The sequence below is a fragment of the Copadichromis virginalis genome, linkage group LG7, assembly GCF_057382275.1.
Source record: "Copadichromis virginalis isolate Kocher_CV1m ecotype Utaka linkage group LG7, C_Virginalis_male_GT1.1, whole genome shotgun sequence".
Classification (NCBI taxonomy): domain Eukaryota; kingdom Metazoa; phylum Chordata; class Actinopteri; order Cichliformes; family Cichlidae; genus Copadichromis; species Copadichromis virginalis.
In genome coordinates, this window is record NC_140624.1 from 30,555,012 (window position 1) to 30,582,672 (window position 27,661).

At 42.8% G+C, this 27,661-nt stretch overlaps 1 protein-coding gene across 1 annotated transcript in view; it reads left to right on the forward strand.

Moving 5' to 3' along the window:
- myo5b (myosin VB) overlaps positions 1-27,123 on the forward strand; it is a 53,893-nt gene extending 26,770 nt beyond the window's left edge. Inside the window, exons 6-40 of the mRNA XM_085462968.1 lie at positions 431-574; positions 654-735; positions 1,041-1,148; positions 1,458-1,567; positions 1,644-1,909; positions 1,999-2,080; positions 2,166-2,306; positions 4,660-4,782; positions 5,450-5,533; positions 5,810-5,944; positions 6,018-6,115; positions 7,150-7,236; positions 7,519-7,630; positions 7,906-8,117; positions 8,377-8,533; positions 9,176-9,415; positions 10,379-10,615; positions 11,679-11,772; positions 12,838-12,968; positions 13,707-13,826; positions 14,170-14,304; positions 14,413-14,478; positions 14,595-14,852; positions 15,863-15,957; positions 17,305-17,382; positions 18,038-18,236; positions 18,333-18,426; positions 18,516-18,659; positions 19,063-19,214; positions 19,300-19,389; positions 19,475-19,625; positions 21,909-22,203; positions 23,064-23,238; positions 23,327-23,407; positions 24,631-27,123. Of these exons, the coding sequence (XP_085319094.1) occupies positions 431-574; positions 654-735; positions 1,041-1,148; positions 1,458-1,567; positions 1,644-1,909; positions 1,999-2,080; positions 2,166-2,306; positions 4,660-4,782; positions 5,450-5,533; positions 5,810-5,944; positions 6,018-6,115; positions 7,150-7,236; positions 7,519-7,630; positions 7,906-8,117; positions 8,377-8,533; positions 9,176-9,415; positions 10,379-10,615; positions 11,679-11,772; positions 12,838-12,968; positions 13,707-13,826; positions 14,170-14,304; positions 14,413-14,478; positions 14,595-14,852; positions 15,863-15,957; positions 17,305-17,382; positions 18,038-18,236; positions 18,333-18,426; positions 18,516-18,659; positions 19,063-19,214; positions 19,300-19,389; positions 19,475-19,625; positions 21,909-22,203; positions 23,064-23,238; positions 23,327-23,407; positions 24,631-24,783 (4,929 nt within the window). The 3' untranslated portion in view covers positions 24,784-27,123. The remainder of the gene's footprint in view (positions 1-430; positions 575-653; positions 736-1,040; positions 1,149-1,457; positions 1,568-1,643; positions 1,910-1,998; positions 2,081-2,165; positions 2,307-4,659; positions 4,783-5,449; positions 5,534-5,809; positions 5,945-6,017; positions 6,116-7,149; positions 7,237-7,518; positions 7,631-7,905; positions 8,118-8,376; positions 8,534-9,175; positions 9,416-10,378; positions 10,616-11,678; positions 11,773-12,837; positions 12,969-13,706; positions 13,827-14,169; positions 14,305-14,412; positions 14,479-14,594; positions 14,853-15,862; positions 15,958-17,304; positions 17,383-18,037; positions 18,237-18,332; positions 18,427-18,515; positions 18,660-19,062; positions 19,215-19,299; positions 19,390-19,474; positions 19,626-21,908; positions 22,204-23,063; positions 23,239-23,326; positions 23,408-24,630) is intronic.
- Positions 27,124-27,661: the final 538 nt, after the last annotated feature.

Sequence of the window (27,661 nt, forward strand, 5' to 3'; positions counted from 1 at the left end):
CAACAGCACTTTAATTTTCTTTTTATATCCATTGCCAAATTGCAGGTTAAATAAACCTCCTTCCAAACACTTTGTAGTCAGAGAATCGTGGATTTAAAAAATTGTGTGAATTGGCCCATTTCCCTTGACTTGGTGTGCATCTCTGGACCCCTGCTAGAATTTTTTTTTTTTTTTTTTTATAAATGTATTTTTTTTTAACGATATCCTGGAGGTTTAGTACTGAGCAGGTGTACACCAGAGAATAGAAGTAGAGAAAAATCTACTTTGTACCTCAAAAACTTCGATGGAGCGTGCTGTAGGCAGTCCGGAGTTGGCTGCGGAGGGGAGAACAGCGACTTGTTTCACATGAAATAAATCTGCATCCATGCAGCAGCAGGAGCTGCTGCACAGTTTTAAAGAACATGGATGATATTGTCTCTTTTTCCATCAGGCGATTGGAAATGCAAAAACCACTCGCAATGACAACAGCAGCCGCTTTGGAAAGTACATCCAGATCGGTTTTAACAGACATTACCACATCATCAGTGCCAACATGCGCACCTACCTGCTGGAAAAGTCCCGCGTCGTGTTTCAGGTCAGTCTCACAGACTCGCTCAGGATGTTTGGTTGAACCTGATTGGTTCATCTGTGTAAAGAGTTTGTTTCTTTCTCAGGCTGAGGACGAGAGGAATTATCACATCTTCTACCAGCTCTGCGCCTCTGCCAGCTTACCGGAGTTCAAAGACCTCGCCCTCAGTGAGTCAAAAGTTTGGGAGCTGTGTTTAGGTTGGACGATTATTATTAAATGGGATAAAGTATTAGTCTAAAGTTGCGCTTCTTTAAGTCGGCCTCAGGGTCAAATCGTTTGAGGATTATTGGTCTAAAAATGATCATTTTTCATCTCTGAACAAAAAAATTTATTTAGAGTTAAGGTTGAAGTCTTTTCCTGCTTCTTCATGTTACCAGGATTCAGCTCACTGCTGTGGAAGTTCAGTCAGTATTTATTCTGCCTGTAAATATTCACTTTCGTCTCATGATCGGTTCTTTCTCTCCTCCCTCAGCCAGTGCAGAGGATTTCACGTACACGTCTCTAGGCGAAAACATTTTCATCGAGGGCGTGAATGACGCCGAAGATTTTAAGAAGACCAGAGAGGCCTTCACGCTGCTGGGTAAGAGTCACGAGTCTGTCCCGAACACCATGTTTGGTGGTTCATCTTAACATTAAGATGTGGGATGCATGCATGACAATGAGACCATTTTCTGCTATTAAAAACAAGTAAAAGGATTTTAAATTTAAAACTGCTCTTCGTCTCCATGCTCGTAGTAAGAACTCAGACTCTGGATCAGTTGTAGTGTGACGCTGATGGTCGAGCTTTCACCATGTGCTGGTTTCAGATGCAGCGAAGCGTTAACAGAGACCTGCTGGCCCTCCTGTGACTCCCATAAACAGACACTTCAGTCATGTTTTTGATCTACAGGTATAAAGGAGAGCAGTCAGAACAGCATCTTTAAAGTCATTGCGTCCATCCTTCATCTTGGGAACGTCGAGATCTGCTCGGACCGAGACGGGGAGTCCTGCCACATTGCGGTACATCTACGGCCTTTCTTTCAGTCTCTTCTCAGCTTTTATCGACGCTCTGACTTTGACTCTGTTCGTGTTTCAGAGGAAGGACGTCCACCTGCAGCACTTCTGCAACCTGCTGGGTGTGGAGCTGCAGCAGATGGAGCACTGGCTCTGCCACAGGAAGCTTGCCACCACCTCCGAGACGTACGTGAAGACCATGTCCACCAAGCAGGCGACCAACGCCCGCGACGCCCTCGCCAAGCACATCTACGCCCGCATGTTCGACTGGATCGTAGAGCACATTAACCTTTCTCTGCAGACGTCCACCAAGCAGCACTCCTTCATCGGAGTCCTTGACATCTATGGGTACGAAGCCCTGCGTCTAACCACCTGCTTCACCTGCTGTTGTTTGTTTTGTTGACCTGGATAAGAAGGTGTCTGTGGTTTTTCATCAGGTTTGAGACGTTTGAGGTGAACAGCTTTGAGCAGTTCTGCATCAACTATGCCAACGAGAAACTCCAGCAGCAGTTCAACTCTGTGAGTTTTCTGATGAACTTTAATGTAAATTGCCACATCTCTCAGGATTTCACTGATTCAAACTGTTATCCTCCTACGCCCTCAGCATGTGTTCAAGCTGGAGCAGGAGGAGTACATGAAGGAGCAGATCCCCTGGACTCTGATCGATTTTGCTGATAACCAGCCGTGTATCGACCTGATCGAGGCTCGGCTCGGCATCCTGGACCTGCTGGACGAGGAGTGTAAAGTAAGACTGACTGTCACACACATTATATTTTTGTGATTTTGACATTAAAGTTCTTTTCTCCAAAACCAATAAAACTATAACACAAAAAGAACGCAAAACTGCTGTGTTGACTCTACTAAAGGATGGAATCAAGGAAAACCTTCAAAGTTGTCTTTGGATGCTGAACAAAAAAAAGTAACCATTTTAAAAAGATGAGTTTTTTGCTTTGCTTTTTAGCAAGCTCAATAGAGTCTGCAGACTCAAACTAAAGGGGAGAGCCTTCCAGAGTCATACATACATACAGACATACAGGTGTAAAAGTTATTTGATGTATGCTGGTGCTTGACCATTCAGAGGCCTATAAGTGAGAACCAAGATCTTGATGCGTACTTTGGAGCTGGACGAGTAGCAGTGTGACGTGACAAAACTTTGGTGGTTTGGTCAGAAGTCTGGCAGCAGTGTTCTGTACAGTCTGCAGATGTTCCAGTGATGCTTTGTTTAAGCAGGTGAATAATGAGTTAAAGTAATCCAACCTTGAAAAAACAAAAGCATGAATAACAGTTTCCAGTTTTGCTTGTGAGATAATACTACTTAGGACATATTGTAGTGGTAGTAGTAGTACTAAGTGATAAAAACATGAATGACTGAACGTGACCATCTGAAGTAAAACCAGAGTCAAAATTTACCCTGAGGATTCCTGATGGAAGACTTGGCATAAAAGGCTAATGGACCAAGATCAGGGGTCCAGTATTAGAGCTGTATGCTTTTCCGGAGCACAAACAAGAATTTCAGTATTTTCTTCATTAAGCTGAGAAAATGTTTATCCATCCAGCATTTTACACTGTCTAAGCACTTTTGTGAAACATGCCGTTTCGATACCTCGTGGGGATTAAGGCACTATTAACGGGTTTTTGGAGCCAGAAGGAAATGTTAAGTTATAAGCTAATGCTAGCTAGCTTGCTAGCTTGGTTGTTGCATCCACAAATGCCGGTAAATAATGAAATCCTAGAGCTACGCTCACATGAACTAAATTTCAGACTTCCTTACATATTAATGATCCGATAATTATTTTTAAACCGTCACCTGGTAGCTGGCCTGTTTTATACAGGCTCTTTAAGTCACCGTAACTCTGTTACCATTTGTGCTAGAGCGATAAAGAGTTCAAACTTCTTCAAAAACTCTCCAACAGCACAAAAACAATCCAGAGGTCCAGTTCAGAGACTATTTAGCTGAGGTGAAGAATAACAGACAGCTAACGACTACAGACAGCGTTTAATAGTGCAAACTTTAAACAGGTGAGTTATAAATGAACCAACCATTTCCACCCATCCATTTCCCTGTAAAGTTGTTATGAAGGAGAAAAAGGGCAATCGTGACTCAAGAGTTTGCAGTTCGCCTTGTAATCTGAAGGTTGCCGGTTCGAGCCCCGGCTCGGACAGTCTCGGTCGTTGTGTCCTTGGGCAAGACACTTCACCTACCAGCTACTGGTGATGGCCAGAGGGGCCAATGGTGTGAAATGGCAGCCTCGCTTCTGTCAGTCTGCCCCAGGGCAGCTGTGGCTACAACTGTGGTTTGCCTCCACCAGTGTGTGAATGTGAGAGTAAATGAATAGTGGCATTGTAAAGCGCTTTGAGTGTCTCGAAAAAAAGTTATATAAATGCAATCTATTATTATTATTATTATTATTATTTTGATTATTATTATTATTATTAAAAAATAAGTCGTAGCGATCAAAACTGTTGATTTCTGTTCACTTTTGGAGCCTCCAGTGGACACTGGAGGATGTGCGGTTTTTGGCGTCAATGCTGGCTTCATTTTCGTGTCCTGGAATCGGAAACTTAGTTTCATGTATCAAATATGCTTTGTTTAGATTGAAAGTTTGAGCTCATCACTCATAAAAACAACGTTTTTCCACAGACGTGAGACATCTGCTTATAATCTTATTCTTGCCTTATTTTTTTGAGCGCTTGCAAACACTTTGTCCTTTTTAATGGGTTGTGTGGAAAATGTAAGATGGAGAACTTTCCTGTAATATTTAGAGTTTGATGATCCTCGGGCCCTAACTCTTAGGGCTGTGATGAAATGGGGTTCATGTCTGCTCCAGTTTTCCCGAGCTGCTGCCGTGTTTAGACTGAGTGTCGGAAACTCTGCTGAGTGCTGCACTTTCTTGCACCTCTCTGGTGCTTATCTGTGTGTTTATCTGGTGTAAATCTCTCAGATCAGAGCTGATGATTTATTCATCCTCTCTCTGTCTTTGAAGTTATGATGATAATGTGGGACAGTACTGGAGGAGGAAGTAAATGTGTAATTCAGCGCTCAGGTAGCCTGAATAGATCTCCTCCATGAGCTGTTGTGTAATCTGTTTGTGTTTCAGGTGCCAAAGGGGACGGATCAGAACTGGGCCCAGAAGCTCTACAATAAGCACTCCAGCAGCGCTCACTTCCAGAAACCTCGCATGTCCAACATCTCCTTCATTATCATACACTTCGCTGATAAGGTGAGCCAAGGACTCCTCCACCAGCTGTTTGATGAGGTTCAGAGTTTGAGTATCCAAACACTGTACTCTCAGAGGAAACCCGATCTTTTTACTGGTTTTACAGAACTTCACAGGATGTCAGCGAGAGTGAAAAACAGAGCTGAAAATAAGCAGAATAGGTCAGCTTTAAAGTTTCCAGAGTCTGGGGGCGGAAATGAATGAAAGTGATCATCTGAAGGCAGAGTTGTCTCCACTGACAGATTAAAGCCGAGGACATTCACCCCCTGCAGAGGGTATTAAAAAGAGTCCTTCTCATGTCCTCAGGGTTTCACTTCACAGGAACGCGGATTCCTTAAACAGTCTCCTCAGGCTGTGGTCCAGCTGTTTATCACATTATAAAAACATTGAAAAGTTTCATATTTACATCACTTGGACAGATCTAGAATTGGAGAAATCGTATTAAGGTCCTTTTGGCTAATAGGGTGTATTTTAAAATACATGACAGCATACACCCTGGGCAGGTCTCCTTTCACACTTACAGTCAAGCTTAGAATGACTAAATAAAGCCTTGATCATGATCACTATGAAATATCTAGATATGCGTTTTGCGTTTGTTTGTGAGTTTACAGTCTGAGTCCATCTGCTTATCTTCATCTGATGGTTGACGCTCAGCTTGCCCTCTCTGCAGGTGGAGTATCAGTGTGATGGCTTCCTGGAAAAGAACAGAGACACCGTCTACGAGGAGCAGATCAACATCCTGAAGGCCAGCCAGGTACGAACCAGAACCAGGACTTTCTTCCTGTGAGATCAGAGACTCCAGCTCCGCGTCATCTGTTTAAGCTGCACATTTTGCACATTTTTGTAATTTGTGATGACAAATGATCATTTTGTCCTTCCTGCTGGTTTATTTGACCTTTATCTGGGTTTGTTAGTGTAGCAGGAATTCAATTTGCTTGTTTCTGATGAACTGGTGAACCTGAATCTTAAGATTATGCATGTCACATTTCTTTGACCTCCTTTTCTTTTTCTTTTTTTTTCTTCCCCTCAGTTTCAGCTCGTCGCCGACCTGTTTAGTGACAAAGACGACGTGACCCCTGCAAAGTCTGCCAGAGTGAATGTCCGAGCGCTGAAGACGGTTCCCAAAGCTCCGAACAAAGAGCACAGGAAGACGGTGGGGCATCAGGTGAGCTCTGCAGGACTTTCAGGAGCATTGTGGTGCTTCCTGCTGCTGTTCTCACACATTTCTGTGTTTTTAGTTCCGGACGTCTCTGCATCTGCTCATGGACACCCTGAATGCTACGACTCCTCACTACGTGCGCTGCATCAAACCCAACGACTTCAAAGAGGCCTTCTCGTGAGTCAGCTCGTCTCGTTTTCTATTTGAATCAAAGGAGGTGATCTGAGGTTGTACACGCTGAGTCAGTTCAAAATGCTGACGAGTTCATTGTGGCGCAGCCCAACAGGACGAGCAGGTCTGATATCACAGAGGTCATGACGAACAGGTTCTGCATGGGCGTGAGAACATCGACCTGCTCAAACAGGATCCACTTCCAACTAAATTCTTATTTATTCAAGCAAAAAAAAACAAACCCAAAAAACAGCCTGAACCAAACCAGTAGCCAAACCGCTCCTCTCTCTCCAAACGCAGCGAGCCGCATTCTTCCACAACAGCTCACTTCAAAAATAAATGTTTCACTAACGGCCGTCACAGCGAGCAGCGCCGCAGAATATTTACACCAAAGGGATTCCCCCTAAAGCACGTTTTCCTACAAGTCACAAACACACCAGGAACAACACGTGTGCCTCACAATAAACATGCAAATTTACTTAAAAGATGTCCATCAGTTCAAATTAATTCGCAAACTTAATGCTGCATAGTTTACATCAAAAGATTCTTATTATTGTTACTAGAAGTAGTAGTAATAGTAGATGATGAAGAAGTAGTAGCAGTCTGTTAATCCTCTCCACTTAATCTTAAAATAGGTTCTTCTGTGCACTGTGCCGATGTTGGTTTATATTTGAGTAATGACAGGATTCATTTTTAGGATTCAGACCGACTACAAACAGCCGTGTTATTATTATTTTTCTGAAAACAATCACATTTCTGTGAACATTTTCAGCTAAGTTCAGTTGTCAGCTGTCATCGTGTTTGTGTCTGCTGATGCTGCTCAGCACAAACCGCTCTGTGTCAGCGCGGGGAAATTAAATAAAGCGCCTCAGTCACATGTCTGACTCCCACTCGGCTCTCAGCTGACCAACTCACTCAGTCTGCTGTGAGCTGACTCTGCTGCCGTCCCGATGAAGAGGATGAGGTGAGAGGAAGAGTTTGGGCTGCGGGACTTAAAATCGTTCTGTTTTGGGGGGGTTGACGCGTTTCTTGTTTTGCAGGTTTGACTCGCGGCGAGCGGTGCAGCAACTCAGAGCCTGTGGAGTCCTGGAGACGATCCGGATCAGCGCGGCCGGGTATCCGTCCAGGTGAGTCCAGCTCAGCTGTCATTCAATCATGTGACCCCTCACCTGGTTTAAGTTTCATGGTCAGAGCGGTAGGAAAATCCAGCAGCTCTCTGCTTGTCTGTCTGCTCCATTTCCTCGAGGCCTGAGGAGAAGTCTGTGCCGCCATAATGATCTGAAATCTAATAACCAGTCATGCGAACGAGAAACAGAACTCTTGTTTTTGACAGTTTAACCAACACGACGTGAAGTGAAATCACAGTTCACAGAACTGATGCCCGCATGTGTCGTGTGTCGCTCCTCCAGGTGGACGTACCCAGATTTCTTCAACAGGTATCGAGTCCTGATGAAGAAATCAGACATGACGACAGCAGACAAGAAGCTGGTGTGTAAAAACCTGCTGGAGACGCTGATCAAGGTGGGAAACACATTACTTCTACCTAAATAAAAATGAGCCTGTAAGTTTAAATATAACAAACTTTCTGTTTCAACGCTTGATAATTTGTTCTTTGTAAAGCTTTTATTCACATTTTGCACACCAAATTTTTAGGTCAACTTTAACGAAAATGTCATTAAACTTGTCTGCATTTCATGTAGAGGGATTCTTTCGTGTGTGCTTCCACATGTCTCACACATTTATTTATTTGGTAATTACTTTAATCGGCCTCACCCTCGTTTAAATCCGTCTTTCAGGAGCCTGACATGTTCCAGTTTGGAAAGACAAAGATCTTCTTCCGAGCGGGTCAGGTTGCGTACTTGGAGAAGCTCCGGACTGACAGGTTCCGCTCGGCCTGCATCAAGATCCAGAAGACGGTTCGAGGCTGGTTGCAGAGGATCCGATACCGCAAGATCCGCAAGATGGCCGTCACTCTGCAGAGATACGGCCGAGGATACATGGCCCGCAGGTGAGCCCACACCAGGAACTCTGTGAGTGATTCAGTGAAGAGGCTAGAAAATGAGCTAAACTTCAATCAGCCGATATAATTAATGATCATCCAGAATTAAACGGTTTTAATTTACTGTGTAAAGATCAAATTAATCCATGCTTCTTTATTTTCAAGTTCTTTGTGTCAGCCAATCAGAAATTGAAACTTCACCGCCGCCATGTTTAAGGTCACATTGCAGCGAATCATGTAGTGATGTTAATGAATGTTCGTCCTGCAGGTACGCTGACTTCCTGCGTCAGACACGAGCGGCCATCATCTGTCAGAAGCAGTGCCGCATGGTGAGAGAGAGACGCGAGTTTCTGAGAGTGAGACGCGCAGTGGTCACCATCCAGGCGTACGCCAAAGGGATGTTCACCCGCAGGATTTACCAAGAGGTACAGCCGCCATCACTGCTCGGTGTTAGCAGCGACAAAACTGCAGTGTTAAAAAAAAAAAGCAAATAAACAAGCACAGAGACAGAAATCTGCATAAAATCAAAACAGCTTCATTAAACACTGAGTCTAACTTTACTGAAGTTTTCATGAAGCCGTGAGCAGAAATATGAAAATCTGCTCTTACAAACATGGATGTTAAGTGTTAAACATGCAGCTTTTAAGTGCCTCATGAAGCAGCTGTGGATGAAAGAGAAGTTCCTCTTTACAGGAAACCCCTGAATGGAGCTGGGACATGTGTTCATAAATTTCTGTGTTTGTTATGTAATCGTTGGACTTTCTGTCCCGTTCTTTACTCTGTATGAACTTCGAGTCTTAAAGCCGATTCTTTGGGAAGAAGCGGCTCAGTTTTTGATGTCTCATTAAACTGGAAACAAAGTTAGAGGAGGAATCAGAATCAGAATACTTTATTGATCCCTGGGGGAAATTATTTTTTGTTACAGTGCTCCATTTTAAACCAACATTAAGACAAGACAGACAATACGCTAACTAAGAATGTGGTCAGGCGGACGCTCTGAGTGAGTGGATTTGTGTGTCTGTGCGTGCTGTTAGTCCTCCAACCATCTCCTACATCTGCTTCTACAGTTCCTGCTGCATCACAAGGCGATGATCATCCAGAAGAATGTACGCGGCTGGATGCAGAGGAAGCAGTTTAGACGAGCACGCAACGCCGCCATCACCATCCAGTGCGCCTTCAGGCGCATGCACGCCAAACGGCAGCTGAAGCAGCTGAAGATCGAAGCTCGCTCTGCCGAGCACCTGAAGAAGCTCAACACGGGCATGGAGAACAAGATCGTTCAGCTGCAGAGGAAAATGGACGACCAGGTACGCCACCAAGCGTGTTTTTATTCTGAAGCTAGTCTGTTAATTACACACAATAAAACATGCCGAGTTGTATTAAAATGGAGGTCGTCCTATTTGATAATATTCAGTCTTCTAAAGGTTTAGCTGAGCAGCAGCTTCAGGAGTTGGTGTCCACGCTGCTTCTGTAATAATGTGAACATGGGGTGCATAAAGGTCATTTTAGTTTAGGTCGTCGGAGTGAAGAGATGGTAGATAAACAGAAATGTGTATTGATGATACAAAAGTGTGTTTTTATAAGACTTTGAACTGTCCCACCCAACACCAGCTTCCTCTAAGATCTGTTAAGTGTCTTCAGTGGACAGTATATCAGAGTACACCACATCTCCCCCTAGTGACAAGCAAGTGTAGGTGCAAGTTCACAAACTGCACCTGTTTAATTAAACCTATAGATCAGAGTCGATCTGTGACGTTATGTTTACGTGACTACACACAGACAGCGTTTCTCCAAACAACTCGAACATAATGTTTCCACTCATGTCCTCTCCTGTGCAGTGATACTGCTTTAAAATGCTTTTTACTTTTATTTTTTTTGTCTGTGAACAGTCATGCGGACTAATGTCAGATGCTCTGAATCATGTTTTAAAACTATGCAAAAAGATGAGCAGAAGTAGATTCACATGATTCCAGTGAAGTTATTTTGGGTAAAGAGCTTATTAAATAATTTAATCTAAAATCAGCACACAGGAGAAAAGTCTGTTAAATACAATTATTTTTCTTTTTCTACTATAATCCTTTAATAATCATCACGTGTGAGCTCCTGTGTGCAGCGAACATGTTGATGAATAGGATATAACGATCCAGGTCTAAGTCGTTGATTAGCAACAATAAATATGAGTTATGATGAAGTATTGGACCAGTGCACATTACTTTGTAACAAAGGCTGTGATGTACATGATAACCTCACTGCTGCTTCACCTGCTTCAGTCCAAAGAGCTCCGCACTCAGAACGAGCAGCTACAGACGGTAAACACCTCGCTGGGCTCAGAAGTGAACAAGCTGCAGAAGCAGCTGGAGCTGCTGCGCAGTGAGCAGGAGGACGGAGGCCAGGTGAGGTCGCTGGAGGAAGAGCTGGAGCACTTGAGGAAGGAGCTGGAGGAGGCGCATGCCCTGAGGAACAAGATGGAGGAGGAGCATATCAACGAGAAGATGGACCTCACACAGGTGGGCGAGGGAGATAGACCGACAGACACAGCACACGTCCTGTCAGGCTATTTTCAATGCAATTCAATTCAGTTTTATTTATATAGCGCCAAATCACAACATAAGTCGCCTCAAGGCGCTTCATAGATACAGAGAAAAACCCAACAATCATATGACCCCCTATGAGCAAGCACTTTGGCAACAGTGGGAAGGGAAAACTCCCTTTTAACAGGAAGAAACCTCCGGCAGAACCAGGCTCAGGGAGGGGCGGCCATCTGCTGCGACCGGTTGGGGTGAGAGAAGGAAGACAGGATAAAGACATGCTGTGGAAGAGAGACAGAGGTTAATAACAGATATGATTCAGTGCAGAGAGGTCTATTAACACGGAGTGAGTGAGAAAGGTGACTGGAAAGGAAAAACTCAATGCATCGTGGGAATCCCCCGGCAGCCTACGTCTATTGCAGCATAACTAAGGGAGGATTCAGGGTCACCTGGTCCAGCCCTAACTATATGCTTTAGCAAAAAGGAAAGTTTTAAGCCTAATCTTGAAAGTAGAGATAGTGTCTGTCTCCTGAATCCAAACTTGAAGCTGGTTCCACAGAAGAGGGGCCTGAAAACTGAAGGCTCTCCCTCCCATTCTACTTTTAAATACTCTAGGAACAACAAGTAGGCCTGCAGAGCGAGAGCGAAGTGCTCTAATAGGGTGATATGGTACTACAAGGCCATTAAGATAAGATGGGGTCTGATTATTTAAGACCTTGTATGTGAGGAGCAGGATTTTGAATTCAGAGGCTTTGCTGCAGTAAAAGTGCTCATACTGCACAGTAAAAATACTCTCATCAAGAAAATGTCCTGCAGTGAAAGTCAAATTATATGAATATGATCAGAAAATATTACTTCGAGTATTAAAAGTAAAAGTATTCACTGCAGAAAAGTTTCCTCGGTGGGATTTCAGTGTGCTCGCTGTTCCAGCTTTGACTCATCAGAGGTGTTTAAACTGATTCAGTGTTACTGTTGTAAAACCGGCACACAGCGACGTGTGTGTGTGTGTGTGTGTGTGTGTGTGTGTGTGTGTGTGTTTCAGAGGGTGGATGAGCTGGAGAGAGAAAACTCCCTGCTGAAGAGTGAGAAGGAGGAAATGAACCGACGCATCCTGCAGCACTCAAAGAGCACAGAAGGTAGGTTACCTGGAAAACACACCTGGATTAAGATGTGTGCAAGCGACACACTCACACAAGAGTCTCTCTGTCTGCAACAGGAAACACGAGTCAGACCGAGTGAGTCACTTTTCCTCTGTGACTGTCTTTAAGCTGAGAACAATGATTTATTGATGCCTTCCTGCAGGCTTGCTTCTCAGTGGCCAATGGAAACAGGAAGTAGGAACGAAGGTGAATTCAGTCAGAAAGTCTGACTGGAAGCAGAATAAAATCGAAAAGTTTCAGAGACTAAAAGATGACTATAACACACACAACTTGCCTTGTAAGTCTTAGTGAGGACATCTAATTGACAAAAATTCTTTCCCTAACCATCAAAAAATGAATGACTAACCCAGGTTATGGTTAGCCTAAACTTAACTGTAACCCTGAGACTAAAACCACATTTTGAGTCTCAAAAATGCCCGACACGACAAGTATAGTAACAGTCAAATTTTTGGTCCTCACAAAGATGTATAATTACACACACACACACGGACGGACACACACACACACACACACACACACACACACACACACACACACACACACACACACACACACTTCAATCAGACAGTCTTCACAGTTTATTTCCATTCGTACTTTCACTAAATGAGTTCTTTCAGCCTGGTGGCAGCGAGCAGTGCAGGAAAAACAAACCAGACTGGAGACGCATCAAATTTATTTACTTAGTTATTTAGTTTTGTTTGTTTTTATCCAAGTGGAGCGATTACTGCTGAAACCACAGGAAGCTCTACAGCTCAGCGTGTTCTCGTGATGGACCTGCTGTGTCCTGGTGATGGACTTTTCCTTCCTGGTTTTAAATGGAAAGTGTTTAAGTGCATCTTCTTATGGAGCATTTATAGAACTTAAAGCAAGCACAATTAGAACATTCAGTTACAGTTCAGAGCTTTATCATCGACGTGAATTTAGCACCTTCATGTTTGGGAACTTTTTTTTAGCTTCTTTTGAAGTGAAGCAGGCTGTGAAGAGTTTACAGCTTTACTCACTGAAAGCTGCCGTTCATTGATGGATGTGTGTGTGTTTCAGAGGAAGTGAGCAGTGTGTCTCTGCAGTCGGAGCTGGATAAGGAGAGGGAGCGCTACCAGAACCTCCTCAAAGAGTTCTCCAGGCTGGAGCAGAGATATGACAACCTGAAGGAGGAGATGTCGCTCAACAAGGTGACCTCCTGACCTCAGAGAGACGTCATCACAAACACACTCACACACTGACGTTTATATTTGGAGGGCAACAATGAACTCCAGGTCATGGTGCAGTCCTTTAGTCATTCTCTGGTTTAGAGTTCTGAATTAGGAGAAGTGAAAATATCTTTTTCTTTCTTTCAAACAAAAAAAGGCTGATATTTCACAGTTCTTCCGAGTGTGTTTGAAGCAGAGAGCTGGATGTTGTTCAGTTCGGTGCTCACATCTGTGGAGATCTAACTGATCATATTCAGTTTTTGTTTCATTCAGAAAAATATCCTGGGACCTAAAGGCTTCATGAGAACACTCTAATAACACCATTATGAAAAGAAAAAATATTTTGTTAAGTAAAAGTGTTAAATTGCAATGAGAACACTGTAAGGTTGATCCCTGCACAGATGTAGTGGATAAACGAATCAAGGTGTCCTTTGCAGTCTGATCTTATCAGTAAGAAAACTGTTAGTACCAGAAGGATGAAGGCATCGGGAAAGGTTAGAGTTGAAACAGACTTAAAAACCTACAGCTCTACGACACAATCGTCACAGCATCTGAACTCAGATGTTCTCAGAATTTTTATATCTGAGAACTTCTGAAGTTTTCTAAAAGTTTATGGTTTATTCTAGTTTTTCTTCCTAGACCTTCAGTCTATATTTTCGCCTTTTATATCAGCGACTTTAGTACATCTGTGGTGACTTTCTTCCTCCTGTCATCCTGCAGTTCCAGCCTGGCCACACGAGGAATCCGTCCAATCAGAGCAGCCTGGAGTCGGACTCTAATTACCCGTCTGTCTCCACCTCAGAGATTGGAGACACCGAGGACTCCATTCAGCTGGTGGATGTGAGTCAGTTTGTACTTTGTCTGCACAGAGCAGGCATCAGATCACACAAGTAAAGAGCCAGAGAAGGAAAAATAGAGGGCGTTCAACACAGTGACGTTTAACTAACAGGATTTAAATCAGTAATGATGTGGGTGAAGTGTGATTATAGATTCTCCAGAAGTGCATGCAAGTTTGTTCAAACGTGTTGCTGCAGGATATCCAGTTATTCTTTTAAGCTGATGTGATCTGAATGAAAGAAAAACATTGGTTTTAAATCTGAGTCACTTCATGAAGAGTACAATTGGATGATTCAGTGTTCAGAGATGTGTGTTAAATGCTAGCTCTGATCATGCTGGTCTGCAGGAGATGGGGATAGACAAGGCCGCTATGGATATTAGTCTATTCATGAAGCTGCAGAAGAGAGTCCGAGAGCTGGAGCAGGAGAGGAAGAAACTGCAGCTCACAGTGGAGAAGATGGAGGAGCTGGCCAAGCGAAAGGTGACTGAGCAAGGATTTATCAGAGGGGCTCGGCTGTTTCCTCTGAGTTTTTATCTGCAGGAAATGAATCAGGTTCTGATATTTTTCTTTGTGCTTCCTTCATTTTAGGGCTCTCAGTCAAGGCCCTCCACTTCTGAGCAGGAGACGGCTGATCTGGCCTACAATAATCTCAAGGTACAAAACTGAAACCATTTCATGGCATCAGGACTTCTTCTCTGTCCTTTCAGATGAAGCTAGTGTGTAACAAATCAACATCTAAAACTTAAACGGTGAACTTTGTGTCTCTGCAGAGGCAAGAGCTGGAATCAGAGAACAAGAAACTGAAGAACGACTTGAATGAGCTGAGGAAGACGGTCGCTGAGCGAGCCTCACAGAACAGCTCATCCAATGAGCTACAGGACAGCTACAACCTGCTGCTGAGCCAGCTTAAATCAGCCAATGAGGAGTTGGATGCTCGCAAGGAGGAAGTCCTCATCCTCAGGACGCAGATCGTGAGCGCGGCCCAGCTGCAGGAGAAGAACGAGAATATCCTGAGCCTGAACACAACGGTATCGCATTAACAAAGTTCTAATCCTTATGAGGAGGCCAGATTTGTATTTGTTATTCATCATGCTACCCCACACACTATAGGTGGAGCAAAGCTTCACGTGTTCTCTCTGGTAAAACACATTATCAGTGTAGAAGCTCAGCTTTGTGTTGGCAGCGTGTCTGCATGTCTAGAAAAGTGAAATAAGCTTTGGCTGCGAGGTCAGTTTAAGCATTTTAAAAGGCAGCCAAGACAATTTCTTTCTGTGGTGTTTCTGTTTGTGATTACAGCTCTCATACACGGTCATCTCTTGTCAAAGAATACGATTTTTGTGACAGAAGGTTCTTTTAAAGGAAACTATCATTATCTTTATTATTACTATTACAACAAAGACAAACCTTGTGGTTTGCCCTTAGGTAGTAATAGAAGAGGATTTTCAGCTTCACAGAGGTGGAAATCTGCTTATTTCCTCCTTGTTCAAAAGTAATGCGGTCACTGCAAAGTGATGCAATATTGAATCATTTGATATTTAACTCATATTGCACAGCAGTGTACTCACTGCCACTGTTCGACCTACTTCCACATACAGACATGAGTATAAACAGGCTTTGCGGCCTCAAGGTTCGATGGGAAGCGCTGTCCAGCCCGATTCCAACAGAAAATGGAGTTTCAGCTCAAAGGGGGGATTTTAAGACTTTTATTTATGAAGAGAGGTTATGTTATAATATTACCGATCATTAGGCTCAGTAACAGTTGGCTCAGTGATTGAAAATGTGAGAGAACACTTCCCACGAGGCTGCAGCAACGGGCTGGATTCTGCTTTAGACATTTTTCTTGATGAAGTCTTTCACCTGCTGCCACTGCTTTCAGATGAACGCACAGTCTGCAGTGCAGTGGATGAGTCAGAGGGCTGAGGATGTATATGAATTTATCGTGTTCATGTGTCAACTGTCTGTGTGTTAGAGTGATATTAAAATGAGGTCAGTGAGCTGTTGTTTGGTGATGTGACATGCTCTTTCTGTGTCTGAGCAGGAAACTGATTCTACTCCTGTGGTGAACAACAGCAAAGAGCCTGTGGACAAAGAGGAGGCGCTCAAAGCTTACCATGGACTGTGTGAGTCCAAAAAGTAAGTGACTAAAGAACCGAAACCAGCCAGCTTTACCACAGTGAGGTATTTGGGCAGAAGAGATCCTCCATACAGGTCACGTCAGCTGATCTCCTCTTTAGTTGTTGACACAAAAGGCTTTGAATGCACTCTTTGTACTTTGCTCTGGCTGTTCTCAAGTATTTGATTAAAAAATCCTTCTTTTCTTCTCTAATGAATGATCCTGCTAATTGAAACTTTCTGAGACTTTAAATCAGATTTCAGAGCGACAGATTGCCGGACACGAGGACTGTCTGTCGCAGACTTCGTGTCATTCACTTCTGTCAGCTGCGCTGAAGCTTCAACAGATCACATTTCTGTTTCCTTCACACATTTTCAGTCTCTACTCATTTTTAATGTCCAGTTTGAGAGTCTCACAAGACTTTGAGGCTTTTCCCAAACCTACATAACGATCAGCGGGTAGCTCCTTACCTCTGAACACAGAAACAAAACCACAAAACAGAAACAAACAAAAGAAGACAACAAACAAAATAACCAACAGCTGGTTTAAATTCGGCTCCTTCTGCACATCTGGGCCACATCCAGCTCCCCTGCTGTCTCTAGAAGGACGGTTGTTCTGACAACTTGAAATTTCACAAACTCCGAGAAAACAAAACTGATCTGACTTCATGTCGAGCATGATCACTGCTGATCTGAGCTCTTCTATGGAAGTTGGTTCCATTGAAGAGGAAAACTGTTAAATACTCTAGCAACAACAAGTAAGCCTGCAGTGTGAGAGCGAGGTGCTCTAATGGTACTACAAGGTCATTAAGATAAGATGGGGCCTGATTATTTAAAACCTTGTATGTGAGCAATATTGAGTTTTGGATTAAACAGGGAGCCAATGAGGGGAAGCCAATATAGGAGAAATGTAGCTTCAGAAGACATCATAGACACTCCTGAACCAGCACCGTCTCACTGCACTTCATCTCGCTTAGTCACATCAAATCTGTTCAGTTGTTTCTAGAAATGAATTTCCCCATTTTTGATTTCTGATATCTCCTCGTGTGCACGTGTTACATTTTCAAAGTGCAAAAAAACCCCAAAATCAGTCCCACAGAAGTGATTGTGATTTGGGTTCAAATAAAACACCTTTGTGCCGTTCCTTTTTCATAGGACCCACCAAAACACAGGGCTGTGATCATCACAAATAACGAGTGTAGCTCTAACAGTGTTTTAGTGGCAGCAGCTGAAGTTGTGGTTTTTCTCTTGTTTATGTAGCGACTAACCTTTCTGCTGCTCTCCCTCCTCTCTGTTCGCTGCGTTGCTCCTCACATGCTGCTTTTATCTGCTTCTCTGTGTCCTCTGCCTGCTGCTGCTGGACACCAGTAACCATCAGGACTGGTGTTACCTGAATGAAGATGGAGAGCTGGGCTTGGCTTACCAGGGCCTCAAACAAGTGGCCAGGTTTCTGTTTGCTCATTTCCTCTGCTTCCTTTCATTTCAAAAAAATCATCTCTGTAATGTTCTGGACCTCAGTCTGTTCGTGAAGGGCCGCTTCTACACCCAGTGTGTGAAATATGAGGATGCTCTCAGCTCCTAAGTAAAATCCGCCATGTGAACTCAATCTGGATTTGAAGTTTGTTTATGAGCCCAGAAAGCAGCTGTGATGGTTCAGCTTAAGGCGACGATTATCCTCAATATTCTCTTTATATGTTTGAGAGTTGCTGATGAATCATATGCAGTTTAATATTTATGCAGCCTGAAGAAGAGGACACCATTAATTTAAAATACACAAACATCAGTATTAACTCAGTGAGTCACACATTCACGTGTCAGTGCTGACTCAGCAACTTTTAGAGCAAAAATCATAAAATTATTACTTCTAAAATAAAACAAACAAAGTAAACCTTCATCATGAACCTTCAGTGTGATGTTACTTCATGGGAAGGTTAATGAAAATGTGTCTTAGCCCTCAGAGGATGTTTCACACATTGGCTGTATCACCACTGATCTGTCTGTGCGGTGTTTTGCTGTGTTTTTGTTTGTTTTTTTGTTTGTTTTGGTGTTTTGTTGTTTTCGGTGTCTGTCAGTAACACTCTGGTCCTCCCGGTCCTGCCAGGCTGCTGGAGGCTCAGCTGCAGACTCAGTCCAGGCAGCACAAAGACGAGCTGGAGGCCCTTCACACTCAGATCGAGCTGCTGAAGGGTGACATCGAGGATAAGCAGGAAAAGCTCAGCTACATGATGTCTCTGTCTCCAGAGGCTCAGGTGGAGTACAGCGTCCAGCAGGAGATCACGCGGCTCACCAATGACAACCTGGTGAGCAATACTGCAGCAGCCGCTGCTGCCGGACTCCCTTCCTGATTCCTGTTTTCTGTTTTCCGTTTTCTGACGCTGCTCTGTGTCTTCCTGCAGGATCTCAAAGAGCTGGTGGAGAAGCTGGAGAAGAACGAGAGGAAGCTGAAGAAGCAGCTCAAGATCTACATGAAGAAGGTCCAGGAGCTGGAAGGTAACAGGAGAACAGGAAGCTGCTCTGTAGAGCTGCACCTGATGGTCAGAGGCTAAGTGTGTGTGTGTGTCCATGTGTCTGTTTTTCAGCTGCTCAAGCAGCAGCTCAGAGCAGCAGGTCCAAACCTGAGCTGATACGCCAGGTGACCGTCCAGAGGAAGGAGAAGGACTTTGAGGGGATGCTGGAGTACAACAAGGAGAACGAGGCGCTGCTGGTCAAGACCCTGATCAATGGTAAGAACATCGCCCCAGCTTCATGTGGTTGTTCTATCTTACATGAGGTTTCATATTGTGGGTGAGGTATTCCCATCCACCTCAGACTGCGTTTGTTCAAACCGCATGCTGGATAAGATTTCTCCCACAGCTTTCAGAAGTTAGAACGGAAGCTCTGAACAAATATTCTAACTTAAATATTTATTAAATCGGGCATTTGGTAGTTAGAAAAAGCAACACAAAAAGCTGTCTGGTTTCCAGCTGTTTCTGTAGCTCCCCAACGTCCCTCACAGTGACGGCTTTACTGTCACTAAAGTTGAGCTGGAGGTGAAGTTGAAAATATGTGATGACAAGACGAACAGCAGGATGCATGTCCTCAGGATAATAAAACCAGAGTTTTTTCACCCATTGCATGTGATTTCAGACATCCGCCCCAACAACGTGTCTGGTACGGTGCCCTGTCTGCCAGCTTACATCCTCTTCATGTGCATCCGCCACGCTGACTACATCAATGATGACCAGAAGGTGGAGTCTCTGCTTACCTCCACCATCAACGCAATCAAGAAGGTCCTCAAGGTTGGTGCTACTGCACACACAGCCCACCTGTCTGATTCCACACACAGGTTCTTTTATTTTGAAAGTCCTTTTATTCATTCTGCAGAAGAACAACGATGACTTTGAGATGACATCCTTCTGGTTGGCCAACACCAGCCGACTGCTTCACTGTCTGAAGCAATACAGCGGTGAGGAGGTGAGGACCTGATCGATATCTGTAATGAATGAGCAGACAGAAGCAGCGATTAACCACTCTCACATCCTGACATCTTCTTCATCAGGCATTTATGACACAGAACACGTCCAAACAGAACGAGCACTGTCTGAAGAACTTTGACCTGGCTGAGTACAGACAGGTGTTGAGCGATCTCTCCATCCAGATCTACCAGCAACTCATCAAAGTGGCAGAAGGCATCATTCAACCCATGATCGGTGAGTTTGCCTGAAACACCAAAAAGGAGAATTTTATGGTTTGATGCATTTAATTGCAAGATGCATAAATGCACATGATGCATTGGTTATATTTTGCTTAAAGAAATATTTATGTGGTTTTCTAATTGGTGCCTCTCGTTCAGCTTGGTGTGTTATTTCAGCATAGTTAAAAATAAAGAGCTCGGGACCTTATAGAAAACTTTGCAAAGCTCCTCTCTTGCTGGATGGTCAAATGTCCTGGACAATATGAGTTGCATTCATCAGTCAGATTTCTAGAAGGATAAATATCCAGCCAGTAGAAAGAGATTAGAAACTGTTCGAGATATGGCCTTTCTCCTGTTGCAGCAGATTCATTTACAAAATTCTTGAAGAGTTATTTCACATTTTTCTACTACATGTTTGGGATGTTTAACCTGTCTGTGAGAATTTTAATCTTTAATCTGAAAACCCTGCGTTTGTTTTCTTTAAGGATGTGGAAGCTAGTAATATATTGTTTGACCTTTTTTTTCTTTCACCAGGGTTGTAAAATTGTGCACGTTTAAAAGGGAAAATTGCATTTTAATTTCTGCGTGAGTCGTTGACAAAATGAAAACATGCTGGACTTTGCTGACTGTGTGTTCAGGTGATGTAACTCTGTTCCTTGAGAAAGTCAGCTGCTTGACATACCGACAGAAGTGGGTATAGAGTCATTTGTGGGGAAAGAGGTACTTTCCTCCCGAGTCCCTTTATGAGAAACACAAACATGTTTGTGCTGAAAACAGCTGACAAAACCATCCGTTAGTGTGTTTAAACCAGATGGACAGAAGTCTGGTGGTAAATGAAAAAGAAGTGAAAATAAAGACTTCTGGAGCCAACAGGATAAAATGATGACAAGGACAGCTGTGTCATTAAGCCTCATCTCTGTTGTTAAATATGAAAAACTCAGTGACTTAACCACAACCCGAATCTGCAGACATCACTTTCAGTCTTCTAAAACATGCAGCGTGTCAGTGAGTGGCTGTCAAAGATGTTTGGCTTTCACAGATCATTGCTCTCTGTTGCAGTGACATTTTAGATATGAGCCACACTAGTAGCTGCTGTTTCATCTGCTGTCAGCCAAAACATTAATGCAAAGGTTGATAGTGCAACCAAACCGAATTCTGTCCAAGGAAACATTTCTGTGTTCTCAATTCAGAGCTGAACTACTTATTTTAACTCACTGCTGTAACCGCATCATCAAAGGAGCTGAGGGCCGCCCAAGAAGTCCTGTTACAGTTATACAGAAAAATAAAATGGGGTTTACCGTCCAGCAAAACCATCATTGTGTAATGAGAGCAGCACGAAACGGAACCGAAGCATTATTTAGATGCTAAACTAAATGATAAATGCGGTCATTTGTAGTGTTTGGTCAAGTGTCATAACATGAGGAAGAAGCAGGTTATCACAACAACCCCATGGTGAAATCTTCTAGTCCCACTCTTCTCCTGTTTTGTGTTGGTTTGAGTTTTCGTTGAGTTTGGGGAATTTTTTTCAGAAACTACGTCACTCTGAGGTAGCAGCTGACTCATTTCGTCCCCATATGAGTCATCATGTGACTTTCTGCTATTGGACTGTGCACAGTGGTTACCACAGCAACCACAGAGCTGTGGTCAGTGTGAACTTCATCGTTATTAAAGGTATTTTTATCTACCAGAAGTCTTTAAGTCGAACAGCGTAAAGGCAGGCTAAAAAAAATCCCCTCAGAGCTGCAGGACGGTTATCAGTGGACAGATGAGTTAGGGTCAAATCGAAGACTAAACCTAAGACACGGTCCAGAGCTTGAAGAAAGATGAGTTTTGAAGGGGTTTTTTTTTTTTTTGGCGAATGCATACCCTCCACCAAAGCAAAAGAGTCTCTGAGCTGCTGCAGGAATTCAACCACAATCAGCTGGATGTTCTTGGAGTGAGCAAAGTAAAACTGAATTGAAGTAGCTAACAGCAAACATGGATTCATGGTTTAGATCAAAGTGAGCAACTTCGGCAGCAAAGTGCTGCTCAAGACTGCCTCAACATACCTGGAGCTGCAACCTCATTGAAGATCTGAAAACTCTGGAGTCTAAATGGAGAAAAGCCAAAACCACAAAGTGACTGGAGAACAAAACAACAAGCGTTGGAGGAACTAAGTCTGTATAGCACCATCCTGTGTGTTTTTCTAGATCATTTTGTTGCTGTGTAACTGGTGTAGGTCTGTACCTTCCCATCTGTTCTATAAACGTTCTTCTTTGTATGTCTGAACTCCTTTTCTGGTTTCTGTTTTGCCATCCAGTGTCGGCCATGTTGGAGAGCGAGAGCATCCCCAGCCTGGCAGGCGTGAAGCCGATGGGCTACAGGAACCGTTCGTCCAGCATGGACATGGACGCCGACGGCCCCACCAGCTACACCCTGCAGGCCCTGATCAAGCAGCTGGGGCAGTTCCACAACATCATGCGAGACCACGGTCTGGACCCTGAGATCATAGGTCAGGCGGTCCGGCAGCTCTTCCACTGCATCAACGCTGTTACCCTTAACAACCTGTTGCTGCGCAAGGACGTCTGCTCCTGGAGCACCGGCATGCAGCTCAGGTACTAAACCTGCAGCCGACACCCACAAGCTCAACTTTATAGTTTGTACTCCATTACAATGCAAAACAAATTTACTAAAATCTGTGAACTATGAACCATATATATTTTATAATTTTGTCTTTATACTTTATATTGCAGGTATTTCATTGAATTAGAATCCAGTGAAAATTTCTTTGCAAGTTAAATGAACTAAAGAAAAACGTCAGTGAGCTCAGTTCGTCTTTGAAGTTCTTCCCTCGTTAGTTACAAGTTCTAGAGATGAATGGTGCAGATAGCTTCAGCTGTGGTTAATGACTCATTTTTATCAACAAACCTAACAATAATCCCAAACAGGTCACAAGTTAACTCACAGCTCGCTGAGCTCAGCCAGCTGTTCCATCACTACAGGCTGCCCTTTTTGGCTTTTTCATGCAGTACACAAAAACACATCACCTCAATCCAACATGACTGTCAGTTGAATAGAAAGGCTGGAATAGAACATCATCAAGTTTATGATGATTTTCTATTCTATTCATATCATGAAAGCTTAAATTGAGTTTTAGGTTGCGCTCTGTCCAAAATAATAATTTAAAAAACTTAAGAAGTGAAATTATTACAATAATAATCTGGATTTTTCTGGGGCGACAAGAAAGAACAAGAAATCAAAGAAGCACTGGTAGAAGAAGAGCATTGACCATAACTTGTTACATAATGTGCTGGTTTGTTGTTAGTGTTCAGATTCAGGAGAAAGATCGCACAGAGAGATGGAGGTTGGCTTTAACGTCACATCACCAAAACCTTGTATGCCTGAACTCTGTGGGTCTCCCATCAACCCCAACCCTCACTTTGAAGTGTGTGTGTGTGTGTGTGTGTGTACACAGGTACAACACCAGTCAGTTGGAGGAGTGGCTCAGAGGAAATAACTTGTATCAGAGTAAAGCTGCAGCTACTCTGGAGCCGATCATTCAGGCTGCACAGCTGCTGCAGGTCAAGAAGAAAACGTCGCAGGACGCCGAGGCCATCTGTGCGCTGTGCACCGCGCTCACCATGCAGCAGGTACGCTCAGCTCATCTGAACCCGAGCAGGCGATCGATAACACTCCCGATCAGATAATGACAGGATGTTAACCTGCTGTCTCCTGCAGATCGTGAAAATCCTGAACCTCTACACGCCTCTGAACGAGTTTGAAGAACGAGTCACTGTGTCCTTCATCAGAAACATTCAGGTGTGAATCACACAGACGGTTTAGCTGCTTATACCTCTACCAAACACCAGAGGGAGGATTCCTCTGGGACATGAAAAGAACAAATGTAAAATTTTGAAGCATAAAAGGTGGAATCTGAATGTCAGATCCGTTTACAGATGTGATGTTAGAAAATTTAACACCTCATGCTGCTGGTGCCAAATCTGAAGATCTGAACCAATCAGGTCATTTAAAAACAGAACTGCAGAATTATTTTTGCTTCTGTGCTTCTTATTCTGCTTTGGAAATAGTTCACTTTGGTAGAAAACAGAAGTAAAAGCAGAGGTGCTCATACAGAGCCTTTTTTTTTTTAACACCACCAAAGTGTCTCTTTAACTTTGTACTGCCCACATCCAATGTAGATATTTGGGAAAACCCTGCATTGCTAAACAAAACCAGGAGCTCCCAGCAGTTTTCAGGAAAATCTGATATCTTACACGAATCCTATAAAATGCCCACGGTCGGTCTGATGAGGCAAGTGTAAACATACGTAACATACATACATGCGTAAACATATCCAATAATGTAAATTCTGCGAAAAACCATGTTGCTGTCTTCGGATAAACTGAAACTGTTTGGCGTTAAGAGCAAATTTAACCTCCTAGGACCGGGCGTCCACATACGTGGACTGCACATTTTGGGTTGTCTAGACCAAATCTTGCTCCACAAGGTCCTGATATCCACTTATGAGGACATTATACTGCCACTGTTCTATCTCATTTTTCTTAGAAACAAAAATCTGGTAAAAATAAATAAATAAATAAATCTGGTAATTCTTTGTTTTTACTTTCATCAGGTCCCAATCAGCCAAAATGACAAAGAGAAATTAAAAATCATGCCATGAAAGAGTTCGGGTCTTAGGAGGTTAAAGGTTGCACAACTATAAGCAGCTGAATTGCTTTCAGCTGCCTTGGTTCTACTGCTGCCGGTAACACGGCAGTAGTAGAACAAAGTTCATGAATCCAGGTCACAAACTGTCCTGGAGCAGGAAAGTAAGCAGGAGCCACGGCCTCCAGAAACTAGAAGGTTTCTGTTTGTCTGCATTCAGTCATTTCAGCTGTGTGCAACATTACACAGCAAAAGCATGAAATATAAACGGGTTTCTGATGTCTGTTCTTTTTGGGTTTTTTGTATGAATACTTTGCCTCTACGGGACCAGTGATGTCAGCCTCATGTTTGACTTCTCTCTGTCTCTGTGTGTCCAGAATCGCCTTCAGGAGAGGAATGACCCTCCTCAGCTTCTTTTGGATACCAAACACACTTTCCCGGTCCTCTTCCCTTACTCGCCGTCTGCCCTCAGCCTGGAGATGCTGCACATTCCTGCCTCGCTTAACATCGACTTCCTCGTCAGAGTCTGATGACCTGCCAATTAATCTGACTGTTTCCCAGCAGCGTCTGCTGCCTGACACCTCTTATTGATCATTGTTTCTGTCTCCATGTCTTCCTGAGAGCAGCACGTCTGCCTTTCTGCCGAACAAGTTCATCTCCTCACGTCTCTCTGAAGTAAATCCTCCACGTTTCTGAAAAAAACCTGCAGAAGTCCAGTCTGTGGAGTCCACATCACAGTTGTTCTTCTCTGACAGTAAACTGTGCTGCTGTTTGAGTAGATAAAGAAACACAGAATCTAACAGAAGGAGCAGAAAGGTTTGCAGAAGGATGAAGAAGGTCAGGAGGAAGGTTCAGAGGGATCATTTAGACTCAGAAGAAAAACAAGATTTTTTAGATGTGCGTGAAGGTTTCTGAAGATTTAAAACAAAGACAAACATCAGCGACCCGAATAACTGACAATATTCAGCATTTAAAAGTTCAGGCTTAATCAGTCAAAATTGCATGAGATTGGTTGGCTGTGTCAGCAGTAACATGTTGATTTCTGTAGACTCTTTACTTCCTTTGAGCCTTGAAGGTTGTGGGTCGTATTTATTTATTTAGTTATTCAGTAGCATTAAAAGGCTGATTATCTGCTTCTGTACTGATATAACGACACCTTTAAACACTAAAATTACACTAAACTAAAACTAAGCTGTTAACAGTTATTTAATCTCATATTTGCTCCTGCTCCTCCAGTCATGTGTCATCATGTGACTCTCAGCTGCTCCTAATACACAGTCAGCTGTGGAGGATCCCAAACGTGTCAGAAGAAAGTATCAGAAGTTATCAGATCTGTCTTCCTGTGATCGTTTGGCCAATTAAAAAAACAAAATGATAAAATAATGCTGCAAACGAAAGCAAATGTTTAAGATGAAACTAACTACTGGGACACGTCAGGGTTATTCAGGTTGGCTGGTGCAGAGACGTGAATCTTGTTTTTTTTTTTTGCATTTAAAGACAAAGATGTTCAAATGTAGACGAATAAATGAAGCGATGAAAATGCGACGGTGTAGTTTTTAATAACAGCTGCTGGCAGTGTGATAGCAGTTAATGAGCTAAAGAGCAGGTAGGTTGTTCTCCCCCTGGCTTCTGGAAAACCTTGTTGTTCACTCAGCTGGTGCAGAGCAGCCTGTAAAACGCAAATCAACACTTTTTCTGATCTCCTCTCAGAGTCTGTGCAGGACTTCCACTTCGTCTCTCTGTAATGTCGTTTATTTCTGTGGGAAGTTATTTTTTTTACTGTTTCTGTTCTTCTGTTTCTCTCTTTTGCACCACACGTGGAAACACTACTAGGTAAAATACTAAACATGCACAAGATAACACTGCAAACCATCACACCCTCACATTTTTCCTTTTCCTCCAAACCCACGTGCCATTCTACGCTGATGATGTTCTGTTGGATGCCGTTCATCTTCATCTTTTTATGAAGTGCAAATGTAATAAAATGAAGTTTAACATGTGAAGAGTTTCACTGCAAACCTGCTGTGCACAAGTTTAATAATTCAGGTCATTCATAAGACAAAAACCGTAAACTGGATGTTTTTGTGCTGACTTCACACGTAACTGAAGGTTTGGTTTTATTCTGCAGTAAAGCTCTTCAGTTTCAGATGTTTGAGTCTGGATGAAACGGAGTCAATCACTGTAACTCAAAGAATATATTTTGGAATTGAAGTCTTGCTGATGTTCTGTTAGCGTCGTCTTTGTTTATGAAATGAAATTTCTTATTGAAACATTTCTGGCAAAAATATAAACGTTATTTCCACAGTTTAGCTGAAGCTGATGGGAGTTTAACCAAGTTTACACACTTGTAGCTGCTCTGATCATTCAGAGAGCAGAGCCCCTTGTTTCTGCCCCAAAGTCACAGCTGGAGCATGTTTACAGGTGTGTTTGTTGAGGTCTCACTGCTTATAGTGCCAGTCTGAAACTGCTGAAGCATAAATTAAAAACAAAATGTTTGAGAATATGAAACTGCTAAATGCACTTTGTAGGCTTAGGTGTAAACTTCAGTTCAGACTTCAATACTGCAGTCACAGCAATAAGCTCATCACTAAAAATGAAAGTCTGACAGGTTTTTAATGTGCAGAGAACTTTTACAAATTACAAACATTTCAGGGACATTTCTGTTATTTTTAATTTTCAATCAAACTCCAATGAAATGGTGATTAAATGCAAATTTAATCTGGATTATTTCCCCAAACAAGAGACACAAAAGCAGCCTGATGTCAGTTCATTAATCTTTCATGTCTAAAGCAGCCAAAGAAACTTCTCAGTGTGCTGTCTTCAGAGAAAATATTAAAGTAAGAAAAATTCTTTACAAGTGATTCCAAACATCTGAGAGCAGCACATGTCTGCACATACTTGCCTGGTGTCTGATTTCTGAAAAAATGTTTACCTTAAAGTGTTGCAGAAAAGCTACAAACTGGTCAAACAACTGAACCAACACAGAGATTTGAGCATCACAAATGCTTCACCTGATGTGTTCTTCCAAAAATACTTTCTGAATTAGTCAGAATGAAAAACACTGAATATAAAATGAACCTGCAAAGTATAAACATGACTAAAATGAAACCTCATTAATAAACCCGTTCAGTGCATTTAACTTAATGTTATCCTCAAATAACTTATTCTTCAACCTTAAGAATCAAATTTCATCATATTCATCTTCAACAATCACAAAGTTTCTTCAAACTGGAGAAAAATCAAACCCAGTTTTCAAACACAGTCTGACGATGAGGCACTTTGGTGCTCGACACGTCACTGATGTTGAAGGAAAATAAGATTTATCACCCTGAATTAAAACTACAACGTTCTCTAATGTTTCTGATCTCTAAGTGAATAAATACTATAAAAATGTCCCCACAGTCTGCA